The sequence below is a fragment of the Triticum aestivum genome, chromosome 6B, assembly GCF_018294505.1.
Source record: "Triticum aestivum cultivar Chinese Spring chromosome 6B, IWGSC CS RefSeq v2.1, whole genome shotgun sequence".
Taxonomy (NCBI): Eukaryota; Viridiplantae; Streptophyta; class Magnoliopsida; order Poales; family Poaceae; genus Triticum; species Triticum aestivum.
Window position 1 is genome coordinate 83,478,967 of NC_057810.1, and position 19,881 is coordinate 83,498,847.

The 19,881-nt window shown below is 45.0% G+C and overlaps 1 protein-coding gene across 1 annotated transcript; it reads left to right on the plus strand.

Moving 5' to 3' along the window:
- The first annotated feature begins 5,566 nt into the window (after nucleotides 1–5,566).
- LOC123133573 (protein H2A.6-like) lies at nucleotides 5,567–6,248 on the plus strand. The gene has a single exon (XM_044553036.1). It carries the CDS (start codon nucleotides 5,842–5,844, stop codon nucleotides 6,154–6,156), a length of 315 nt encoding a protein of 104 aa, XP_044408971.1. The 5' UTR covers nucleotides 5,567–5,841; the 3' UTR covers nucleotides 6,157–6,248.
- Nucleotides 6,249–19,881: the final 13,633 nt, after the last annotated feature.

The following is a 19,881-nucleotide window of genomic DNA, read 5'->3' on the forward strand; positions in this document are numbered from 1 at the left end:
CACTAGAGTAGTACCGGTGGCAGCAGTTGCAGGGAAAAAACCCTGAGAAAAGATTAGTACAAACTCATGCAAAATTACCTCTTTGCAACAAAATACTGAAAGTATCTTTATATACATATGCAAAAATATTCAATGTAGAAACTCTCCTGTAATGAAGAAAGTATGTGTTGCCACTTTTAAGTGTAAGAAGAGGATACACCAAATCGTTCTGCAATGCAGATACCTTAGTTCTCAGAGTCCATCTTCTTAAGGGAAAGGATGATGCATCAACTTAAGGGAAAGGTTGCACATAAAGAGAATCTATCTTGGATTAATATAATCATGAAGATTTTCTTACTGGTCCTCCAATTGTTCTCTGCACTAAAGAATCACGACCATCTACTCCAGGTCAGTTTGGTAATTTACTTATTTTCTCCAGCAATGACGCTTTACTTTACAAGCCTAAAAGGTGTATTATACATGAAACCTCAAAGGGCTATTTACCAGTTCAGCAGCTATACTATCTTGCTAATTTCACAGTTTCAGTTCCATCAGTCATCGCATGAACATATATGCTATTTTGCTTTGGCTATATCAGGATTGATTGGCTGGCCATTTAAATACATTCTTCTGGTTTTACTCGTTACTGCTATTCTTCTTGTGTCATGCACGACATAAATTGGTGTCACATTCTTTTAATGTGGCCATGATATGTTACTTTTTAATCCATTTTGTGTCCAGTAAGTTCAGTTGGATGGTTGTTTCTTTGTGTCACACAGTTAGGTAAAGGATTATTATTAGTTGTTAGATCTTATTTCAGAATCTTGCTGGCTGGAAATTTCAGTTGAGAAGGTATAGCATTTCGCTATTTGACAAAGGGTCGAAGTCTAATATTGGTTTGTTCAGATTTTCCTCATGCATGGCACCCTGTCATTTTACTCTTATTCTATTTCCCACCTTTTGCGTTTTATTATTGTTTGGTGTGGGTGCGAGTATGGACAGGGACCATTTGTATTTGCCAAGCTTTGTGTAAAATATGTGACCGATTTGTGATAAATGTGGAAAATAACAAAGCAGAGAGGTGCTATTAGTCTTTGCAATTTGTAGTGCAAAGATTGCTGCTGTAGTGTAATTATTCTATGTGGTTTTAGATAAGTATCTTCGCAGATGGTCACTTGGTTAGGATTATGTTTACTACTCCTGAAAAAGTTCAAATGAAGTCGTAGACACCGACGACTACCGGCTCTTCATCAATTAGGCAAAGGAAGCCAGTGCATGGTGTCCTAATATCGCGAGGCCATTTGATGTATGGTATGTTTAGTGTAGTCAAGGGCCTCTACGCCGAATTTCTTTGGATTCTTTGGCTCCAGCCGGCTCCTCTTCTAGGTTTTCCCTAATCAAGTACTGCTCACTCCTTTTTATTTTATGTTATGTAACACTTCAATTCTGCATGATGTAATGTTGGTTATTGGTTTTACATACATGGATCATATTACTTGGAGATAATATTTATCCTTTGCCTGTCGAACTGCAGAAATGCCTTGGGAGCATGAACTGGAACATAAATTCTTACCAAATGTTATGTGACCTTGCCGTCTTTCCTTGGAGCATGAAATGGAACACAAATTCGGTTGCTGCACAAGACTCTTGCATAGACATTTTCTTTAATGAACCAATCTAAGGATTTCAACCATGTACATTATTTTCTCCCAGTATTTGTACCTGTCCACTAAGGTTCTCATCACATGTTATCTGCCAGTCATTATTTAAAGAGCAGTATAGAAAATTATAAAAGATATAACATTTTCTTTTACATCCACAACAACCTCACTCCTTTAGCAAGGTCTCCATGGACTAACACTTGTGTCAGTCACTAACCAGTGTTCCTTTTGTTGTGAAAATGAACGAACCCGTGATACATAGGGAGAAACAATTTTAGTCTACGTAGCAGTAAATTAGTTTTGGCTTGCATGTTTGATGTAACTGTATTAAGCTCATCATAAATCATATTTGGTTCTTGGGGGAAGAAGCGTCAAACTTAGTTGTAAGTACATCATATTGTCAGAATTGTGCTATTGTCACAGTTCATCATTATGTATAAATTTTTCTTTTCCAAAATTTACATTTGAATCTTTGAGAAATGTGCACATGTCAGTCAAAATCTCACTAGGACATTTGATGTGTGGCATGTTTGGTACAGTCAGGGCCCTCCACGATTTGGATTCCTCGACTCCAGCTGGTTCGCGCTGATGATCGAGTGACCCCAAAACCTGGATATCACGTGGAGAAAATAGTTGCATAAAATAGGAAAACTTTCTGATGGGTCAAAATTGATAGAGAAATCCAATCTCACTAAATGCATCAAACATAAAACAACGGTTGATCAGTACATGTCATGTGTCTTTGTTTCTGGCGCGGCAAAGCGTGCGTATCCCTCTAGTATAGACTATATACGGAGAAATATGAATGAATATATACTCTAAAGCATGTCTATATATATCTATATGTGGTTACTATTAAAATCTTTAAAGAAGACTTAGAAACGAAGCAAAGTTGACCAAGTGCGTCATCCATGACGCAAAATCGGTGGGCTCTGATTGGTTGATCCGGTGGTCCCACGGATCGACCCCCTCGCGCGAAGCTCCCGCCGCCCGATAAAACCCGCGCCCCCGGCGCCGTCGCAGCCCACAGACTCAGAGCAGAGTAGCGCGCAGCATCCCGATCCAGCACCCCCGCTCCCCGCACCACGAGTAGAGTTCCTCGTTCGCCGGAGAAGCTGTTAGAATAAATCCGAGGTACGCGATCGATCCACCGAGGAACAAGCAATCATAGACAATGACGACACCGAGATTTGTTAACGAGGTTCGGCGAACTCGCCTACTCCCCGGGGCAATGACTACGGGCACTCCTCCCCGAGATACCACAACACCGGCCACCCGGGCGCCGGCCCAAGCCGCCGGCACCCCCTTGAGAGCCTGTCGCTATCTAGTCATCATGGGTTACAACGTGGGGTGCCTCCTCATATATAAGAGGCCAAGGGTACAACGTGTCCGACTCCGACACTATAAGTATCCTACCCACACTACAACACCAAGTCCAAGCGTAACCCAACTAGTACAAAATATTCGACACAAACACAACAAACTCCACCTTGGCGAATATTCTCCACCACCTTGAATTTGTCCATGCGTCAAACTTCCATGTACTCCGGACTTGTGTTGTCTTCTTCGTAGCTTACTGAGAGCTACTCGACGAGTCTGCCCCAGACCCGCCGCCGCCGTGAGACCCCGCTGCTACTCCCGCAACTCCAGTCTCCGTGACTCCACCTGCAATAGTGCTCCCTTGCAACTTGTAAAGATGCGAAGCCGTCCTCTCTCCAATCATCACGGTCACCTCATCTTCCATGATTCTCATGGTCTTCCTATCCCGATCACAACGGAATACCATACCACCATCATGAAGAACACCAAGCGAAATTAGATTCCTCCTTAGCCCCGACACATGCCTGACTCCCCGAAGCATCCGCTCAACTCCGTCAAACATCTTGATTTTGATGTCACCTACTCCAGCAACACGATAACCTGTGTCATTGCCCATATAGGCTAAACCAAACTCACCAGACTTGTACGAAGAGAACCACTCCCTGTTGGGTGTCGCATGAAAAGAGCAAGCTGAATCCAACATCCACGCTTCACCTTTGGTTGACCGCCTGTCTGATACTATGAGAACATCACTACTGCTGTCTGAGTCATCACCATGAGTTGCCTTATTAGCACTTGCCCCACCATTGAGTTCTGGACAGTCCTTTCTCATATGTCCCCACTGCTTACACTTGTGACACTATATATTCTTTTTCTTTTTCTTGTTCTTCCCAGCCTCATATCCCTTTCGCCACTGCTCACCCTTGACTAGCAAACCTTCACCATGAGAGACTTCCACCGCGTTCTTCTTTCTCATATCATAAGATAGCAATGCCGCAGTAATATCCTCATTTTTGACGGTCTCCTTGCCGTGCGTCAAAGTAGTGATCAAGTGCTCATAGGATGATGGCAATGAACAAAGAAGCAGAATTGCCCTATCCTCGTCGTCAACCATTGCACCCAAGCGTGCTAGATCTGTCACGACTTGATTAAAGGCGTTCATATACTCCACAAGATCCGACCCCTCCTGCATCCTCATCCCATATAAATTTTGCTTCAGATACACCTTGGTCGTCGCAGTCTTGGACATAAGCTGACTTTCCAGCTTCTCCCAGATCTTCTTCGGCGAATTCTCATCCATCACATGATAAATAACCTGGTCCGACAGACACAACCGTATAGTCCCGGCTGCTTTCAACTGTAACTCCTCCCAGTCATCCGCCTCCATCTTAGCTGGCTTGGCTTCCTTCAACAACGCCTTCAAGCATCCTTGTTGTGCCAATAAATCTTTCACCCTTGTCTGCCATAACCCAAAGCTTCCAGTTCCGTTGAACTTCTCCACCTCAAACCTGGTACCCGATGGCGCCATGGTTCTTTGTATGGCCGACCCTGCGAAAAATAACCGAGCAGTCTTCCCGTGATCCCCAAGTACACAAACGAAACCTCCGCGTACTACTAGCGATTCAACTAGCTGGTCTCACGTCACGTAGCTGCTCCTGTCTTGGCTCAACTTCCCGGATGCTAGCGAACTTGCTTTGCCTAAGCCCTTGCTTTCCAATGGATGCAACCAGCGATGGCTTTTTTTGCCGATTTCGATCTGTTGCCTCTGTCTCGTACAGTGCCCAGCCTAGCTGCTATTTAATAGCGCCTGTCTCCGCCTCAAGGACGAGTAGCACCAGGACTCGGTCCTGTTTCCCTTTTTTTTTTGTCCAAAACAATCTCGGTTAACTTGGCCTGCATGCAACGGGCTGGACCGCTGCACGCCTTGCTGAAGCCCATGCGCACGTCTTGGAGTCCCTGGGCCGCACTCGCGCGCCCGATTCGGTCGGCTTGGCTAGCCCCGCTGGCCTCACGCGCGTTGTGCCTTGGACTTCCATCGCTGCACGGCTCCACGTGTTCCCGGTCCGAGCCGCTCCTGCTGCCACCGCTTGACGCTTTCGATCTCGTCGATATCCCATCGAATTAGTCGACCGCGGAATACGCTAATCTCTTCGACGAGCTCAAAAAATGGCCTTCCTCTGGATCAACGCACAACCACCTCTTCGTAACCTTGCTCATGATACCACTTATTAGAATAAATCCGAGATACGCGACGATCCACCGAGAAATAAGCAATCATAGACAATGACGACATCGAGATTTGTTAACGAGGTTCGGCGAACTCGCCTACTCCCCGGGGTAATGACTACGGGCGCTCCTTCCCGAGATACCACAACACCGGCCACCCGGGCGCCGGCACCCCCTTGTGAGCCTATCGCTATCTAGTCGTCATGGGTTACAAAGTCGGGTGCCTCCTCATATATAAGAGGCTAAGGGTACAACGTGTCCGACTCCGACACTACAAGTATCCTACCCACACTACAATACCAAGTCCAAGCGTAACCCAACTAGTATAAAATATTCGACACAAACACAGCAGAAACAACAGCGAGATGCTGCCAGGAAGGGCGTCGTGAGGAAGAAGGCAGTGACCCGCTCCGTCAAGGCTGGGCTCCAGTTCCCCGTCGGCCGCATCGGGCGCTACCTCAAGAAGGGCCGCTACGCGCAGCGCGTCGGCTCCGGCGCCCCGGTCTACCTCGCCGCCGTTCTTGAGTACCTCGCCGCCGAGTTAACTGCCGATTTTGTTCGACATCTGAACGGATCTGCCTCCTCCTCGAGCATATATCTGCCTTTTTTGCCCGGTCCTGTTCCTCTTGTGTTGGACAGATGACCGATTTCGTTCATGTTTGAATCGCAGGTCCTGGAGCTCGCCGGCGACGCGGCCAAGGAAAGCAAGAAGGCGCGCATCATCCCGCGCCACCTGATGATAGCCGTCCAGGGCGACCCGGAGATCAGCCGGCTGCTCGCCGGCGTCACCATCGCCCACGGCGGCGTGGTGCCCTACATCAACTCCGCGCTGCTCCCCAAGAAGAAGGCCGCCGGCGCCGCAGAGAAGTCCCCCAAGAAGACGGCCGCCGCTACCAAGTCCCCCAAGAAGACGGCCGCCGCTACCAAGTCCCCCAAGAAGACGGCCGCCGCTACCAAGTCCCCCAAGTAGAAGGCCGCAGCCACAAATTAAGGAGTAGCTGTCTGCAATTGATCTTGCGAATGCTCGCCACCTGCTTTTGCTTCTGAACATTTGTCATCTGTATGAACTTCTCTCTTCCATCATCTGAAAACCCCCCTCTCTTCGCTCACTGAAACAAACAGGGTACTCAATTTCAGTCCCTCATCTTATCTTATGTCAATCACAGCAATCATAGACCTATCAATCTGCAGGAGACTGAATCTTTGAATGAATCATTCCTGACTGATGATATATTATCATCATCCACCTCCCTGCGGGGGAAGCTTAGAAGTTTGCATATTTCCATCTCAAACTATTTCTTTAAGGGATGCACTGAACCATCATCTTCAGAAAAAAGATAGTGTATATCCAACACTACGGTACAGTGATGGGAGTTAAACAGAAAATAAGTAGACCAACTATTGGAAACATAACCAAAATGCTATTTGTATTTGGCCTTTCCAAGTAAACCAAGGACATAGCACTCAGTCACCATTCATATGCGAACATGAAAAATGACCCAAACGGCTAGACCTAAAAGTAAATGCAATATGCATGTAATCTTTCGCCATTGTTGTGTCTCCATTCAAGTTGAAATTCCTCTGTCTCCTGCCTAGAATGTGTGGTCCTGAAAACTGGACCAATAAAATGAAAGGCATGAGCTATGCTCCAACAGTATATTCAGTCGCGTCACAAGGAATAATGCTAACCTACACACACACACACACACACACACACACACACACACACACAAACAGTACAGGTCAGAGCTGCATACTGAATGGCAGTTTTAAAAGTGAAAAAAAAATACTAGTGTAGACCAGAAATTGCCAATTAAGTTTGTACCATAATTTCTGCATATAAAAATCGAATCCTACAACATTTATTAAAGACAATGTTATACAACTATATTAGCGTGAAAAATAAGTTTGATGATGAAATAAAATGGTGATACAATTCTGACTTAATAAGACAAGAGCAGTCAAGGGAGAAAGCTTTTAAACTCAGCACGGTTTGATGAACTTTTGGTTAATAATTGAACATGATCCATAAGCATATTATGCATTCAATATTCTACTCTAGTTTTTTGGTGCAATATTCTACTCTAGTTAATATTGCAAGTCTGTAATAGGCATGGTTTGGGAAGTCAAGATAACCTGTTCTAAAAAACCGGCATGTATGTAAACCGAACAAATATAATAATGAAGGGAGAATGGTGAAGTAAATCTTACTGATTCCGCAAAGCAGAACGTAATTAGATTAAAAGTGTAAAATAGAAGCAATTCTATAAGAAACAAAGAATAACAATATGTAAGGATTATTAAATGAGTGTATGTTCTTACGTCTATAGATAGGGAAATTAGCAGTTGAGAGCACAACCACGAAAGTGATCATCATAGATAAAAAAAAACTCACAAGGAAAAATATTTATGATAGAGGTTAGCAAACATAAGGAGTGATTAGCTCTAATGTTTATCCACCGGAATTTTGGCAACTTTCAGACAATATGTATCTTGTTTATTTTTACGTCCATGCAAGACTAATGAGAATTGGATGGAAAAATAGGCTCACCTTCCTTCAACTATTTTTGTACCATCTTCATTGAACTCTTCAGACCTATATTTTCCAACACTGTCGGGTGCGCATATATGTGGAAATAACTCACAACATTAAAACATCGGAATGATTGGAAGAGATACAGAAGCTTTTTTACCCTGTAGTCCAGACAAAAGTAACCTGTAACAACAATATATTTTGATTACTCCGAAATATGTTCAGAACACATCAGTGATTTAAAATAGAAGATGTATTGAACAACAAAGAAGATCATGGACGTCGTACCATCAGAAGAGATTTGTGCATTTTTGTAAGACAATTTCTTCAGAGGTCTTCTTTACCAAATGGGCAATACAATTTGTGTAAATTACTGCAATCATACCAACAAAATGGCCCAGCAAGAGTTACATCTAGTGGATGGTAGCATCGTCGTCTATCAAAAAGTTAGTAATGCAACTACTAGAGAAAATTAGATCAATAGCAAATCTGCAACTTGAAAGTATTAGTTGGTACCTCGGGTCTGCCACTGCCTAGATATGCTCTTTTGTCTTGACTGCTAGTGTCTCTACTCATCACAACAGACCATGATGCAGTTGTCACGAAAACTATTTGAAGCAGCAGCTCTCCTCCTCACCAAGCCAACACTTCCATCGGCTGCTGCTACTGCTTGCTGTAGCGCACTCTACTCTCCTCCTCCTGAGTCCTGACCAAGCACACACTTCCATCGGCTGCGGCTACTGCTTGTTGTGGTGCACTCTAGCCGATTAGGTGGATGGTGATGGTAGTGCATGGTATAGTGGGCCGTGGAGCCCTGCATCGAAGGGGAAGAAGAGACAGACCAACTAGCATGGGTGAGCAAGAATGAGGAGAGTATTAATGTTCAGAGAACATGTTACAGTAGGTAAGCACGCGTCAAAAGCAGCAGCAGTCGGCAGCGGGGTGTGACCTGATGCTGTCCAGCGGCCGGCTGGAGGAGGCCATTGCTCGAACATGACCACCGAGGAGGCCGCTGCTCCGGTAAGCCATCGCTCGGCCTCGCCTCCGATCTGAACCTTGACCTGAACCTCGACCTCGCCCTGGCCGTCTCATGTTCTTGGCCTGTGATCAATTGATTGGTCCCCGTGTAAACATAGAGCTGGACCCTTTCCACTGCCGTGATTTAATGGACTTTGGAGAAGATGAAGTGGGGGAGAAGTTGATATGAAGAAGGTAGAAGGTTGCGATTGAGAAACACAGGCATCGCTGCGTTGAAAAAAGAGGTCACGGGTGTGGGGAAGAGGAAGGATGCGACGCGGAACCTCTCGGGGAAGTGTGCAGTGTGGAACCCACTATAGTCAACAGAAAAAACTGGAATGGCTGCCAGGATAGAAAACTAAAAGAAAAAACTTGATGATGTGGCAAATTACCGAGGTGGATGGTTGCATGTTGATTGCTGATGTGGATAGGTTGCATGTTAAGAGAAATAGGTTAGTGGGGATTAACTATTTAGGTATTATAGATATAAGACATTTTGCCAATTTAAATTAAACTGACAAAAAGTCTAACATTCAGAAACAGAGGGTGTAATAAGCAAGATGCTTCAGAAGTCTTGCAGACAAACATGGCAAATTATAGCTTGACCATGCTTAAAATATTCATGCAGAAAATTTAACCATCCGAACCACAAACCTGAGAAGCATTTGACTGCTAGATGCAACTACTCCCTCCGATTCCCTAATATAAGACCTTTTAACTTTTTCTTAATTCATACGTATCTAGACACATTTTAGTATGTATGTTAACTCATTTTAGTATGTATGTAGTCAATATTTTGAAATAGCTAAAAATATATATTTTGAAATAACTAAAAGGTCTTATATTAGATAATGGAGGGAGTATTTTTCTTTGACATCAAAAAGATTTTACTCCTCAAATAATGTTCGTGTCATTTACAAGCAAATGAGAAATAAAATGAGGGACCTCATCATCCCATGAACCTGAAAATCTATTGCAAAAATAGTTCTTTGCTATTTCGTTTGCCACCTGATTTGCCTATCTGAAACAATGTTTGAAGGGCATCTTTGGAAAGTCCACAATCAGTACTTCACACTCCATGATGGTTGCTACGTCAGGACCTATGTTTTTTTTTGAAACGAGGCAAAAGACTTGCCATTTTCATTGATTAAGAAGGAGTGAGAATTGCCCAGTTAATTAACGGAAAACCGGGCTAAAACCGATACAATCAACCGAAATAAAATGGGTACCACCGGCCAATCTGGCTACCGACATGGGATGACAGAGCTACAAAGAGGGAAGACATCCGCCGAGCAGTCGCTAGCGTCATCATCATCACCGGCTACCTTAGAATGGGCGACTCCGACTTCACCGTAGACCTTCATCGTCGAAGCCGACCCGCAAACAGCTGCATAGAAACCATGACAGCACATGCCAAAATAAGGCCACACGCACGAACAACCAACAAATCCGACACTGACGACGGTCATTACAAGGGAAATATGCAGGACTTGCGCCGACCGTGCCCGGAAGAGCACCTCGGACATGCCGGGAAGATCCGACTATTGAAGCCCGAGCCGTGACCAAAGCTCCTCTTGATGCCATCATCGTTGCCAAACAAAAATCCGCGCCCCCGAAAAGGCTGCCTCCGCAAACTACGCGGCGAAGATGCCGCAAACCACACGGCGAAGATGCCGCCATCCACCGGTCTCCCAATCGTAGCCGGCTCCGAGACGATGCCCCCAAGGAGGAGAAAGACGCGAAGACGCCTCCATCGCCCAATCCAACGGATCTGAGATTTCCCTATGGAGCCAAAGCAGTGGGGAGAAGCAGGAGCACCTCCACAATGACGCTTCCAAGAAAGATCGCGGCACCCACGAGCGTCGCCGTCACCGGCTCCGATGGAGATCGATGCAAGGATTTCTCCCGGAGTTGTGCCGACCACCAGCCGCCACCGACCACCGCCTACCAACCACCACCCCTGCTGAGAGCAACCTCACTCCGGCCGTAGGATCCCTCGGTCCACCGCAACCAGACACACACCACCTCCCCGGCCGTAGCCGCCGCACCACCAAATCCTGGGCCGCCGCTCCATCAACCGAAGGCCTTCACCGTGTGGCCGCCGCACGCTGCACTAGCAGAGAGGAATCCCGAGCAGGGAGGGGCCCACCACCCCACCCCAACTCGCCGGACGAGCTGCCAGATCCGCCGCCCGTCAGCCGAAACACCAGCCGGCACCACCACGATAGCAAGCCGGAGAACGCAACAAGGGCCCCTCCACGATGCGCAGCAGGGGGGCGAGCCTCCCTCCACCCCAGCACCACCGTACGCGCCGACTGCAGCTCGCGAGGATCCAGATCGGACCCGCACGGGCGCCACGACCGCGACCGCCGCTCGCAACGGCACGCCCAACTCCGCGAACGGATCCCGCGCCTCCCGCCGGAGACCTCCTCCACTGCAAGCCAGGACGCCCCCCCGGAGCCAGGCGCCGGCCAGGCGCCGCCCACACGCAGAATCCCCTTCCCGCGAGCGAGCATCAGCCAAAAAAGCGCCCCGCCGCCGCCGACTCCGCGCAGGTTTGCCTGCCGGAGGCCACCAGCGACGACGAGGGGGAGAAAGGAGGCGGGAGGGGCGGAGGCTGAGGGGGCGGGGCTCGCCGCCTGTGAAGCCCCAGGGAGGGAGCGGCGCGGGGGAGGGGGGGGGGGGAGTGGGGAGGTTAGTGACAAAATAGTGTCAGGACCTAAGTAGTCCTCAATGTGGTTGATAGTATCAACGGCAAAGGAACAATCAGACTCGATTTCCACCAATTAGCTGAGGTGGATGGTTGCATGTTGATTGCTGATCTGTGTTGATTGCTGATGTGGATAGGCTACATGTTAGAAGAAATAGGTTAGTGGGGATGAACTATTTAGATATTATAGATATAAGACGTTTTGCCAATTTAAATTAAACTGACAAAAAGTCTAACATTCAAAAACAGAGGGTGTAATAAGCAAGATGCTTCAGAAGTCTTGCAGACAAACATGGCAAATTATAGCTTCACCATGCTCAAAATATTCATGCGAAAAATTTAACCTTCCGAACCACAAACCTGAGAAGCATTTGACTGCTAGATGCAAACTACTCCCTCCGATTCCCTAATATAGTACCTTTTAACTTTTTCTTAATTCATACGTATCTAGGCACATTTTAGTATGTATGTTAACTCATTTTAGTATGTATGTAGTCAATATTTTGAAATAGCTAAAAATATATATTTTGAAATAACATAACAAGGTCTTATATTAGATTACAGAGGGAGTATTTTTCTTTGACATCAAAAAGATTTTACTCCTCAAATAATGTTCATGTCATTTACAAGCAAATGAGAAATAAAATGAGGGATCTCATCATCCCATGAACCTGAAAATCTATTGCAAAAAGAGTTCTTTGCTATTTCGTTTGCCACCTGATTTGCCTATCTGAAACAATGTTTGAAGGGTATCTTTGCAAAGTCCACAATGAGTACTTCGCACTCCATGATGGTTGCTATACGTCAGGACCTAAGTAGTCCTCAATGTGGTTGATAGTATCAACGGCAAAGGAACAATCAGACTCGATTTCCACCTTAGTACAGCCGATATGGCCCGCCAAGTACAGTTTGTTCCTTATTGCAATTAGCTCTGCTGAATCCACATCAAGGATATTGGGCACAAACCAACTTGTTGGGGCTATAAAATCACCCCGGTCGTCATGATCCACAGCGCCACAAGCATCTGAGCGTGTTTCATAATGAACCGAGGCACCAACGCTTATCTTCACCATCCCATGACTTGGTTTTTTTTCACATATGATCACTCTTCCTAGTTGGACCTTAGGTAATTCATCGCCAAAACCCTGATAGGTAGTGCAGTTTTCTCAGGCGCCTGGACTTGAACTCCGTTCACTACTTGGCGTCGTTGCCACCATTTACACCAGGCCGCTATGACCTCAAGCTCCGCCCTTGGTAAATCTCCATCAGCGACTTGTAGTTTGGAGAGAATCTCCATGGTAATAGACCCCGATTTGTGCTCTATTACAACCATCTGAATGACTTGCAACAAGCCCAACTGATCCCAAACTTTCATTGCTCGTCGGCATTTAAACAAGGGATTTTTATTTCTGTGCCACGCTCTTAACTTTTGCTCACTTTTCCTCACTCCCTTGCCTGAAACCCTCAGAACAGGTTACAACGGATTTTTTTTGACAGAAAGACTGTAAGGGAACCCCTACAGTATAACTGGTGCAAGAAACCCAAATTGCAAGTACCATGCCTTGAACCTGGGTGGGTGGGAAGGCATCAGCCCCTTCCCACCACTAGGCTATGCATCAGCCCCCTACAGGTTACAACGGACGTTGCCGTCGGGTCAATGCCTTTGACCGTTAACTCTGACGAGTGGGGCCGCATAGGGTCGAGTCCACCTTTGACCGTTTATCTGAATAGTGCTTTCGTATGTATGTTGACCGTACAGTGGTATTCATATATGTGGGTGCATGCAACTGACCGCGGTCGTGGGGTAGCACGTGTCCATGGGACATGACCGAAACGTTCCATCGTATAAAGAGGGGGAACCACCTCCCGGTGCGCCCTCCTACCATTTTCCCCCAAATCCCCTCACTACTGCCTCGTCGTCCTCTCTCCCACCGGTGTCGTCTTGCTCTTCTCCACTGCCTCCACCACACCGTCTCGCTCCCCCCACACCGCATCCTCTTCCTCACCTTCACCGCCTCCATCTGTCCGATGGCCGAAGTTCTTGGCGACACCGGCGCAGCGGCCGGAGATGTGGTGGAGCTGCAGGGCGCGGTGACAGCGGATGTCCACGGCGTCCACGACGGTGCGGGGAAACTCGCAACCACTGCAGATGTGGAGAAGGAGGTGGCGGGCTCCGCCTTAGCGCTATAGAAGGTGACGACATCGAGCGCCGTAGTCCATCCTGATACCCCCGATGCGCAGCCTGGCGAGGAGCAGGAGCTATTTGCACTTGCTTTAGGATATTAGCTTGTAGAGTTAGTTGCTTCCTAGTTGCATTGGTTAGATTATGATTCATACGACAGTTCAGATGGTTAGAGTAGTTGGTTTGACGGATGGGCCGGGGTTTTCTGTATTGGCGGGATGGAGTTTTTTGTACTAGGGTTTGTTGGATAAATTCGTTGCAAAAATGCTAAATAGATCTGTATGAGAGATAGGGATCTCTGTGCTTCAATGCTACACAGATGTATGCTTATTAGATTTGTTTTTAATGCTCACGGATTGGGGTTTTTAATGCTGCAGACATGTATGCTTATTAGATTGGGTCCCCATTAGATTTGTTTTTGAATGCTACTCAGATTTGGGTTTTGAATGTCATATGCCCAAATGGAATCCATTGATTAAGAAGTTATTTGATTCATTATTATATAAATTTGTCCACAATATGTAGTTATGTTAGCTCTGTTGTTCAATGTGTGTGCATGACAATAGAAAATGAAAATAGGATCATAGTATATTGGGAGTATATTAGCCCTATGATCAATTTGTCATGTGTGCATATCTAAATTTTCAATAGGCTTCCATATTTACTAGTGATGGATGTAATTGTATATTCAGGAGGATCATATTTGGGGGGGGGGAGGGGGGGGGGGTAAAAAGAGGAAGTTGGCCCAATACGACCCGTACGATCCAGAGTTTAGTGACGACGAAGAATATGAGGTAAGCCTACTTGAAATTTAGATTGTTCATTTAGTTCCTTTGACATGGTGTATATGAAGCTATAATGTATTAATTTAACTCATTCATGTGTGCAGTATGATTCTGGAGAAGATGTCTACAAGGGCAACGTAGCATCCTTCACAGCCAAGGAGGTGGTGAAGATCAAGGCCAAGTGAGTTGCTTCCTTCTATAACTACAAGATCAAGAAGTGGCACTGCCCTACTGCCCCACCAAGCCAAAGCCAAGGGATGGCCGCTTCGATCACCTTCTGTCTCATGCAGAGGATGTAGCTATTCGCGGGGAGGAATACATGATCAGGGGGCAGCATGATGCCCACGCGAAGGCCCTGACTTCGGCGTGATGTGATGACGTGATGATGTCATGCTGTGATGAACTAAATCTTTATCTTTATCTTTTGGGTTACTTTTGGTAAACTGAATCTGGCTGTTTATGGTGTGTTGAACTGAATCTATGGTGATGCTAGTAATATATTATGCTATCTATATTTGTCTGTCCTTAAATTTGGTTGTGGTGTATGGTTAGTTATGTTTAGATGTTGTGAACTATGAGTTTAGGTGCTGCAATGAGCATGCATGTTGTTTCAGTGTTGCTTCACTGATCAGACATGTTGTTTTAGTGTTGCTTCACCGATCACACATGTTGTTTCAGTGTTGCTTCACTGATCAGACATGCTGCTTTTTCATTGATCATAAAGGAGTATTATCCTAATTATTTGTCTCATGTTTATTAATCAAATCAAATGCACGCTTTTCCCACCAGCATGATTCATTATCTGATGTTTTGAACTGACATTCGACAAGACAGTATAAATTCAAGAAAATGCAAACAAAAAACCCTTGGTAAACTATCTATGTTTGTATAGGAGATCATGTGTGCAAATTTGAGGTGATTTAAAGGAGGTCAAAGAAATTTGAATTTGAGAAATGTGCTCCAAATGAGCTCCCAGGCTAGGGTAAACAGCCCATATGTAATCAAGTTTTTTTACCTACTCTAAATGAGCCAAATGTTTTTATTAACACCTATTAACTTTCCATAGTGTAGATTGGAAGTCTCATTTTTTTTGAAATAATCTTGATATTTTTACATTTTCTTTGGAAAAATATGCTTTAATATAAAAACTATTAAAAACATGCTTAAAATATGAAAATGGAAAACTAAGTTCAGATCCTTCTTATTTACTTTGAAATAAAGCTTTGGTGATTTTTTTTATTTTTTCAAAAACAGAAGGTAACCCTACCTCCTCTCATTGAACTATATGAAATGTTGTACGTGATAGCTCATATGTGTGAAGATTTTTTCAAGAAAATGCCCATAGACTAAGTTTATGATTTTTTGTTGGTAACATGTCACATAAGACAACATTGTGCGCAAGTTTTTTTTGTGATTATTTTTAAATTAATGGTGCTCATTTGACCTTGATCGTGCCAGCTAGGGTTTTTTCATGATAATGCCCATAGACTAAGTTTAGTATTTTTCCTTGTTAGTGTGTCTTATAAAATGTCGAAAGACGAAGGTTTACTATTTTCTTGTTTTTTTTTAAAATTAGTTATGCTCAGTCACACTAGTAGAAAAAGGCCCATTTGTCCCGGTTCTAGAGGGCCTTTAATCCCGGTTCTGGAACCGGGACTAAAGGGTCGGTACTAAAGCCCCCCGCCCCTTTAGTCTCAGTTCTTATACGAACTGGGACTAAAGGCCCTCCATGTGGCCGCTGTATGGAGCTTCACCTTTTGTCCCGGTTGGTAACACCAACCGGGACTAAAGGTTTTTTTATAATTTTTTTTGAATTTTTTTCTCAATTTTCAAATTTATGAATTATTTTACAATTAAATCTCTAATCACCACTCATCACTGCTCAATGTAACCTCTAATCTCTAATCACCCCTCATCATTCCAAATCATCTAACTTCCCGTCCAGCCTGAGCACGCTTAACTTCCAGGTTCTATTCCCCCTCGTTTCCAAGTCTGCACTTGTTGTTTTCCTGACAATAATAGGATGTCAATCCTATTAACCCTCAGGAGTTTAGCTTGAGCATGAAGTCAGACGTTTTACTGTTTGATCTTGAAACTATTATTCTAAAAAACAATAATTATTTAGTAACACTAATATTTATTGAATAGGTAGTTTAAGCATAGTTTGACCACAATCTGACCAGATTTGACCAAAATTCAAAATACCGAATTAATTATTTAGTAACACCAATATTCTTGAATAGTTATTTAGTACCACTAATACTTCTTGAATAAGTAGTTTGACCATAGTTTGACCAGATTTAACCAAAATTCAAAAAAAATTGAACTTTGAGCATAACTTTTTTTTGTTTTAGAATTTGAGGATTCTAAAAATTTGTGAACCGGCCTATGGCCGTCAAAATCGGATGTGGATTTTCGTGCTGAATCTTTTGATATATTATGCGCGTTTTTTTGACATCGTATGCAAAAGATATGGCCGTTTTGCTTTTTCATAACACTTTTTTGCAAAACATGTCCAAATTTAAGTTTTTTAAATTTTCCTAACTAATAGATGTAGTAACATAACTACAACTTGAAGGATTTTAATTTTTGAAGTTTTTATCATTATCTTTTGCTTTTTACAAAACTGAAAAGACGATCCACAAGGGGAGTAGAGTTTGAAAATGGGACCTTTAGTCCCGATTTGAGACACGAACCGAGACTAAAGGGCATTGCACCCTTTAGTCCAGATTCATGCCTCAAACCGGTACTAAAGGTCTAATCTTTAGTCCCGGTTTGAGATACGAACCGAGACTAAAGGGCATAGCACCCGAGATTAATGTGAGCATTGGTCCCGGTGCGTCCGGCTAAAGGCATTAGTCCCGGTTCAAATGAGCCATTTAGTCCCGGTTCGTGTCTCAAACCGGGACTAAAGGGCTCATTTGAACCGGGACTAATGCCTTTAGCCGCACGAACCGGGACCAATGCTCACATTAGTCCCGGTTCGTGACTGACCCGGGACTAATGGCCTTATCGGCCCCGAACGAAAGCCCAGTTTTCTACTAGTGTCAAAGCCTTCGAAACCCCGTTGACCAGCTCAAAACCCCTGTAAACCGTGCGGGGTTTCGCTTAACCCTAGCTCCAAACGTCAGCCGTCCGATCATACCCTAGCGCCAAGCGACAGCCCCCATATGTGGTCTTCTAGAAGGAATTCCTGGGCAGGCTATGTGCAGGCTCCGCGCCGTTGGATCACATGGACAACTCCGCATCATTTGATCGTGGGGCGATACGCGAGAGGCGATGCTGTTAGTTGTGCTTGGTTTCTCGCCCACCACTGACTCCGCAAAAAAATGTTATTAGGCCCAAAAGGAAACAAAGCTTTGGTTGGGCCGTGGAATTGCGTCGTTTTTTGCATCTGGTTTTTTAACGCGTTGGCTCTTTTTTTGCATCGTTTCAAATTACACAACAATTGACATGTTGGCTCTGTTTTGAACGTGGTTACTCTGTTTATTTTGCATCCCGGTCAATACAAATGCAAAATGACCAAATTTGTAAGGGCCAAATTAATTTTTATCATGCAAAATGGCCACAAACTATTCAAATATTGTGTCTTTTTTTCATATAATATATAGGGACCCTAATATATATGACCATAGATTCCCAAGCGTGCAATTAGCTTCATTTTCTTCTTCTTTTCAAACCACGGTTTTCCACTTGTGTACACTCCCGATGCTGCGGTGGGTGTGAAAACGGGCTACATAAGCCACCCCATTATTGCCACGGCGAAATAACAAGTAGCACTATGGCTATTTAAGCCATTCTCTGCCTCTGCCATCCCTCATCCATCTCCCATCCTCTCTGCCATCTGCCTGCTCTTCGACCCCTTCTCCTTCTTCTGCACATCCCTCAGCCATGCAGTGCACCGGACCAACCTACCGCTTCCCACCCACCGTGCCGGAGAGGCTCTACCCTCCTAGCGTGTATGTTGAGCGCACACTCCGTGTGTGGGCGATATCAAGGTGGAGGACCACAAGGAACTTCACCGAGTTCTTCCCCGCGTCCGGCTACCACCACCTCCTGCAGGGATCTCCAAGGATGTTCCGTGTCGAGGAGGTCATCCAAAATGGCGTGGTGGTTGATCTTCTTGCCCACTTCACCAACACATTCGATGCCTTCTACCTCCTCGGCCAGGTGTTTTGGTATGGCTGCAAGTTCATCGCTTTCACCATCCACAACATGTTCACGGAGTACAACAACATGTTCACCAACGCGTCACACATGCACACTCTTCCGTACCTCATCGACAACGCCCCGGAGGAGTAGTGAAGGGCGTCCGAAGGAGGAGCGAGTTGGAGAAGGCGGCGACTAGGGTTCTAAACCCTCTATCTATTTTTTGAGTTTATGTTATGTTAAGTTGTATGGATTGAACTATGTTGGAGATGCTATGGGCTTGTTGGCCCTTTTATTAAGTTCTAGGGCTAAGTTCTATTATTAAGCTTTCTATCTATTCTATTATTGTCCCTAAGTTCTTCCCAGTTTGAACTATGTGATCGTGTTATGGGCTTGTTGGCCATATCTACATATTGGGACTACATATTTGTAGATTGTTTTCTTATAGAGCTCGCAGTAACCACCTAGTTCATGCATCCACAACGAACCCTTCTCTTTTTTTACTCAAGCCACAAATATGTAGCCACCTAGTTAGAAGAGATGAACCAGCGGCAGCGACCGTTGCTGCATCCGTGGCGGCTGGCTTGCAAGAAAGCTGCCCAGTCAGTGCATCGTGGAGGCACGCATCGGCGCATGCAGGCTCGGTCAGCGCATCGTGGCGGCGCGCATCGACGCATGCATGCAGATTTTGCTGGGTGCATGCATAGCAGGCTTCTGTCGTGGCGGCACACGCAGGCGTTTAGTGTAAGGGACGGTCCAGTGAAAGCACCACTACTAGGGAAAACCCTAGCAGTAGCGCGGGTATTTTGCCTATCAGTAGGGTGGGACGTCATGCTACTGATAAGGCGCTACCGCTAACGTGTAGCAGTAGCGCTTGTCATCCCACGCTACTGCTATACATGGCTAGCAGTAGTGCGCTTTATGTAAGAGTGTTGCTGCTAATATCTGCAACGCTTTTTAGAAGTAAGCGCTACTGGTAAGGGAGCACTACTGCTAACTTTGTTCCCCTTGCTACTGCTAGTTTTATTAGTTTCTGTTTTTTGATGCATATTTGTTTTTAATTTGAATATGCTTTATACAATAATCTTTAGCATATCATACACATACAAATGTAATCATATCATATACATACAAATAGTCTAATCAAATCATGTCATCATCATAATCATCATCCAACACAAAGTGGTCTCTCGTCATCATCTCGAAAATAGCGATACAAGTCTCGATTACTTGCAACTACATCGTCATCCATCTAAACAATGATGTACGCGAGAAGAGCTACACTCTGAGTGAGAGCGCAACTATGAAGTACATGAGTT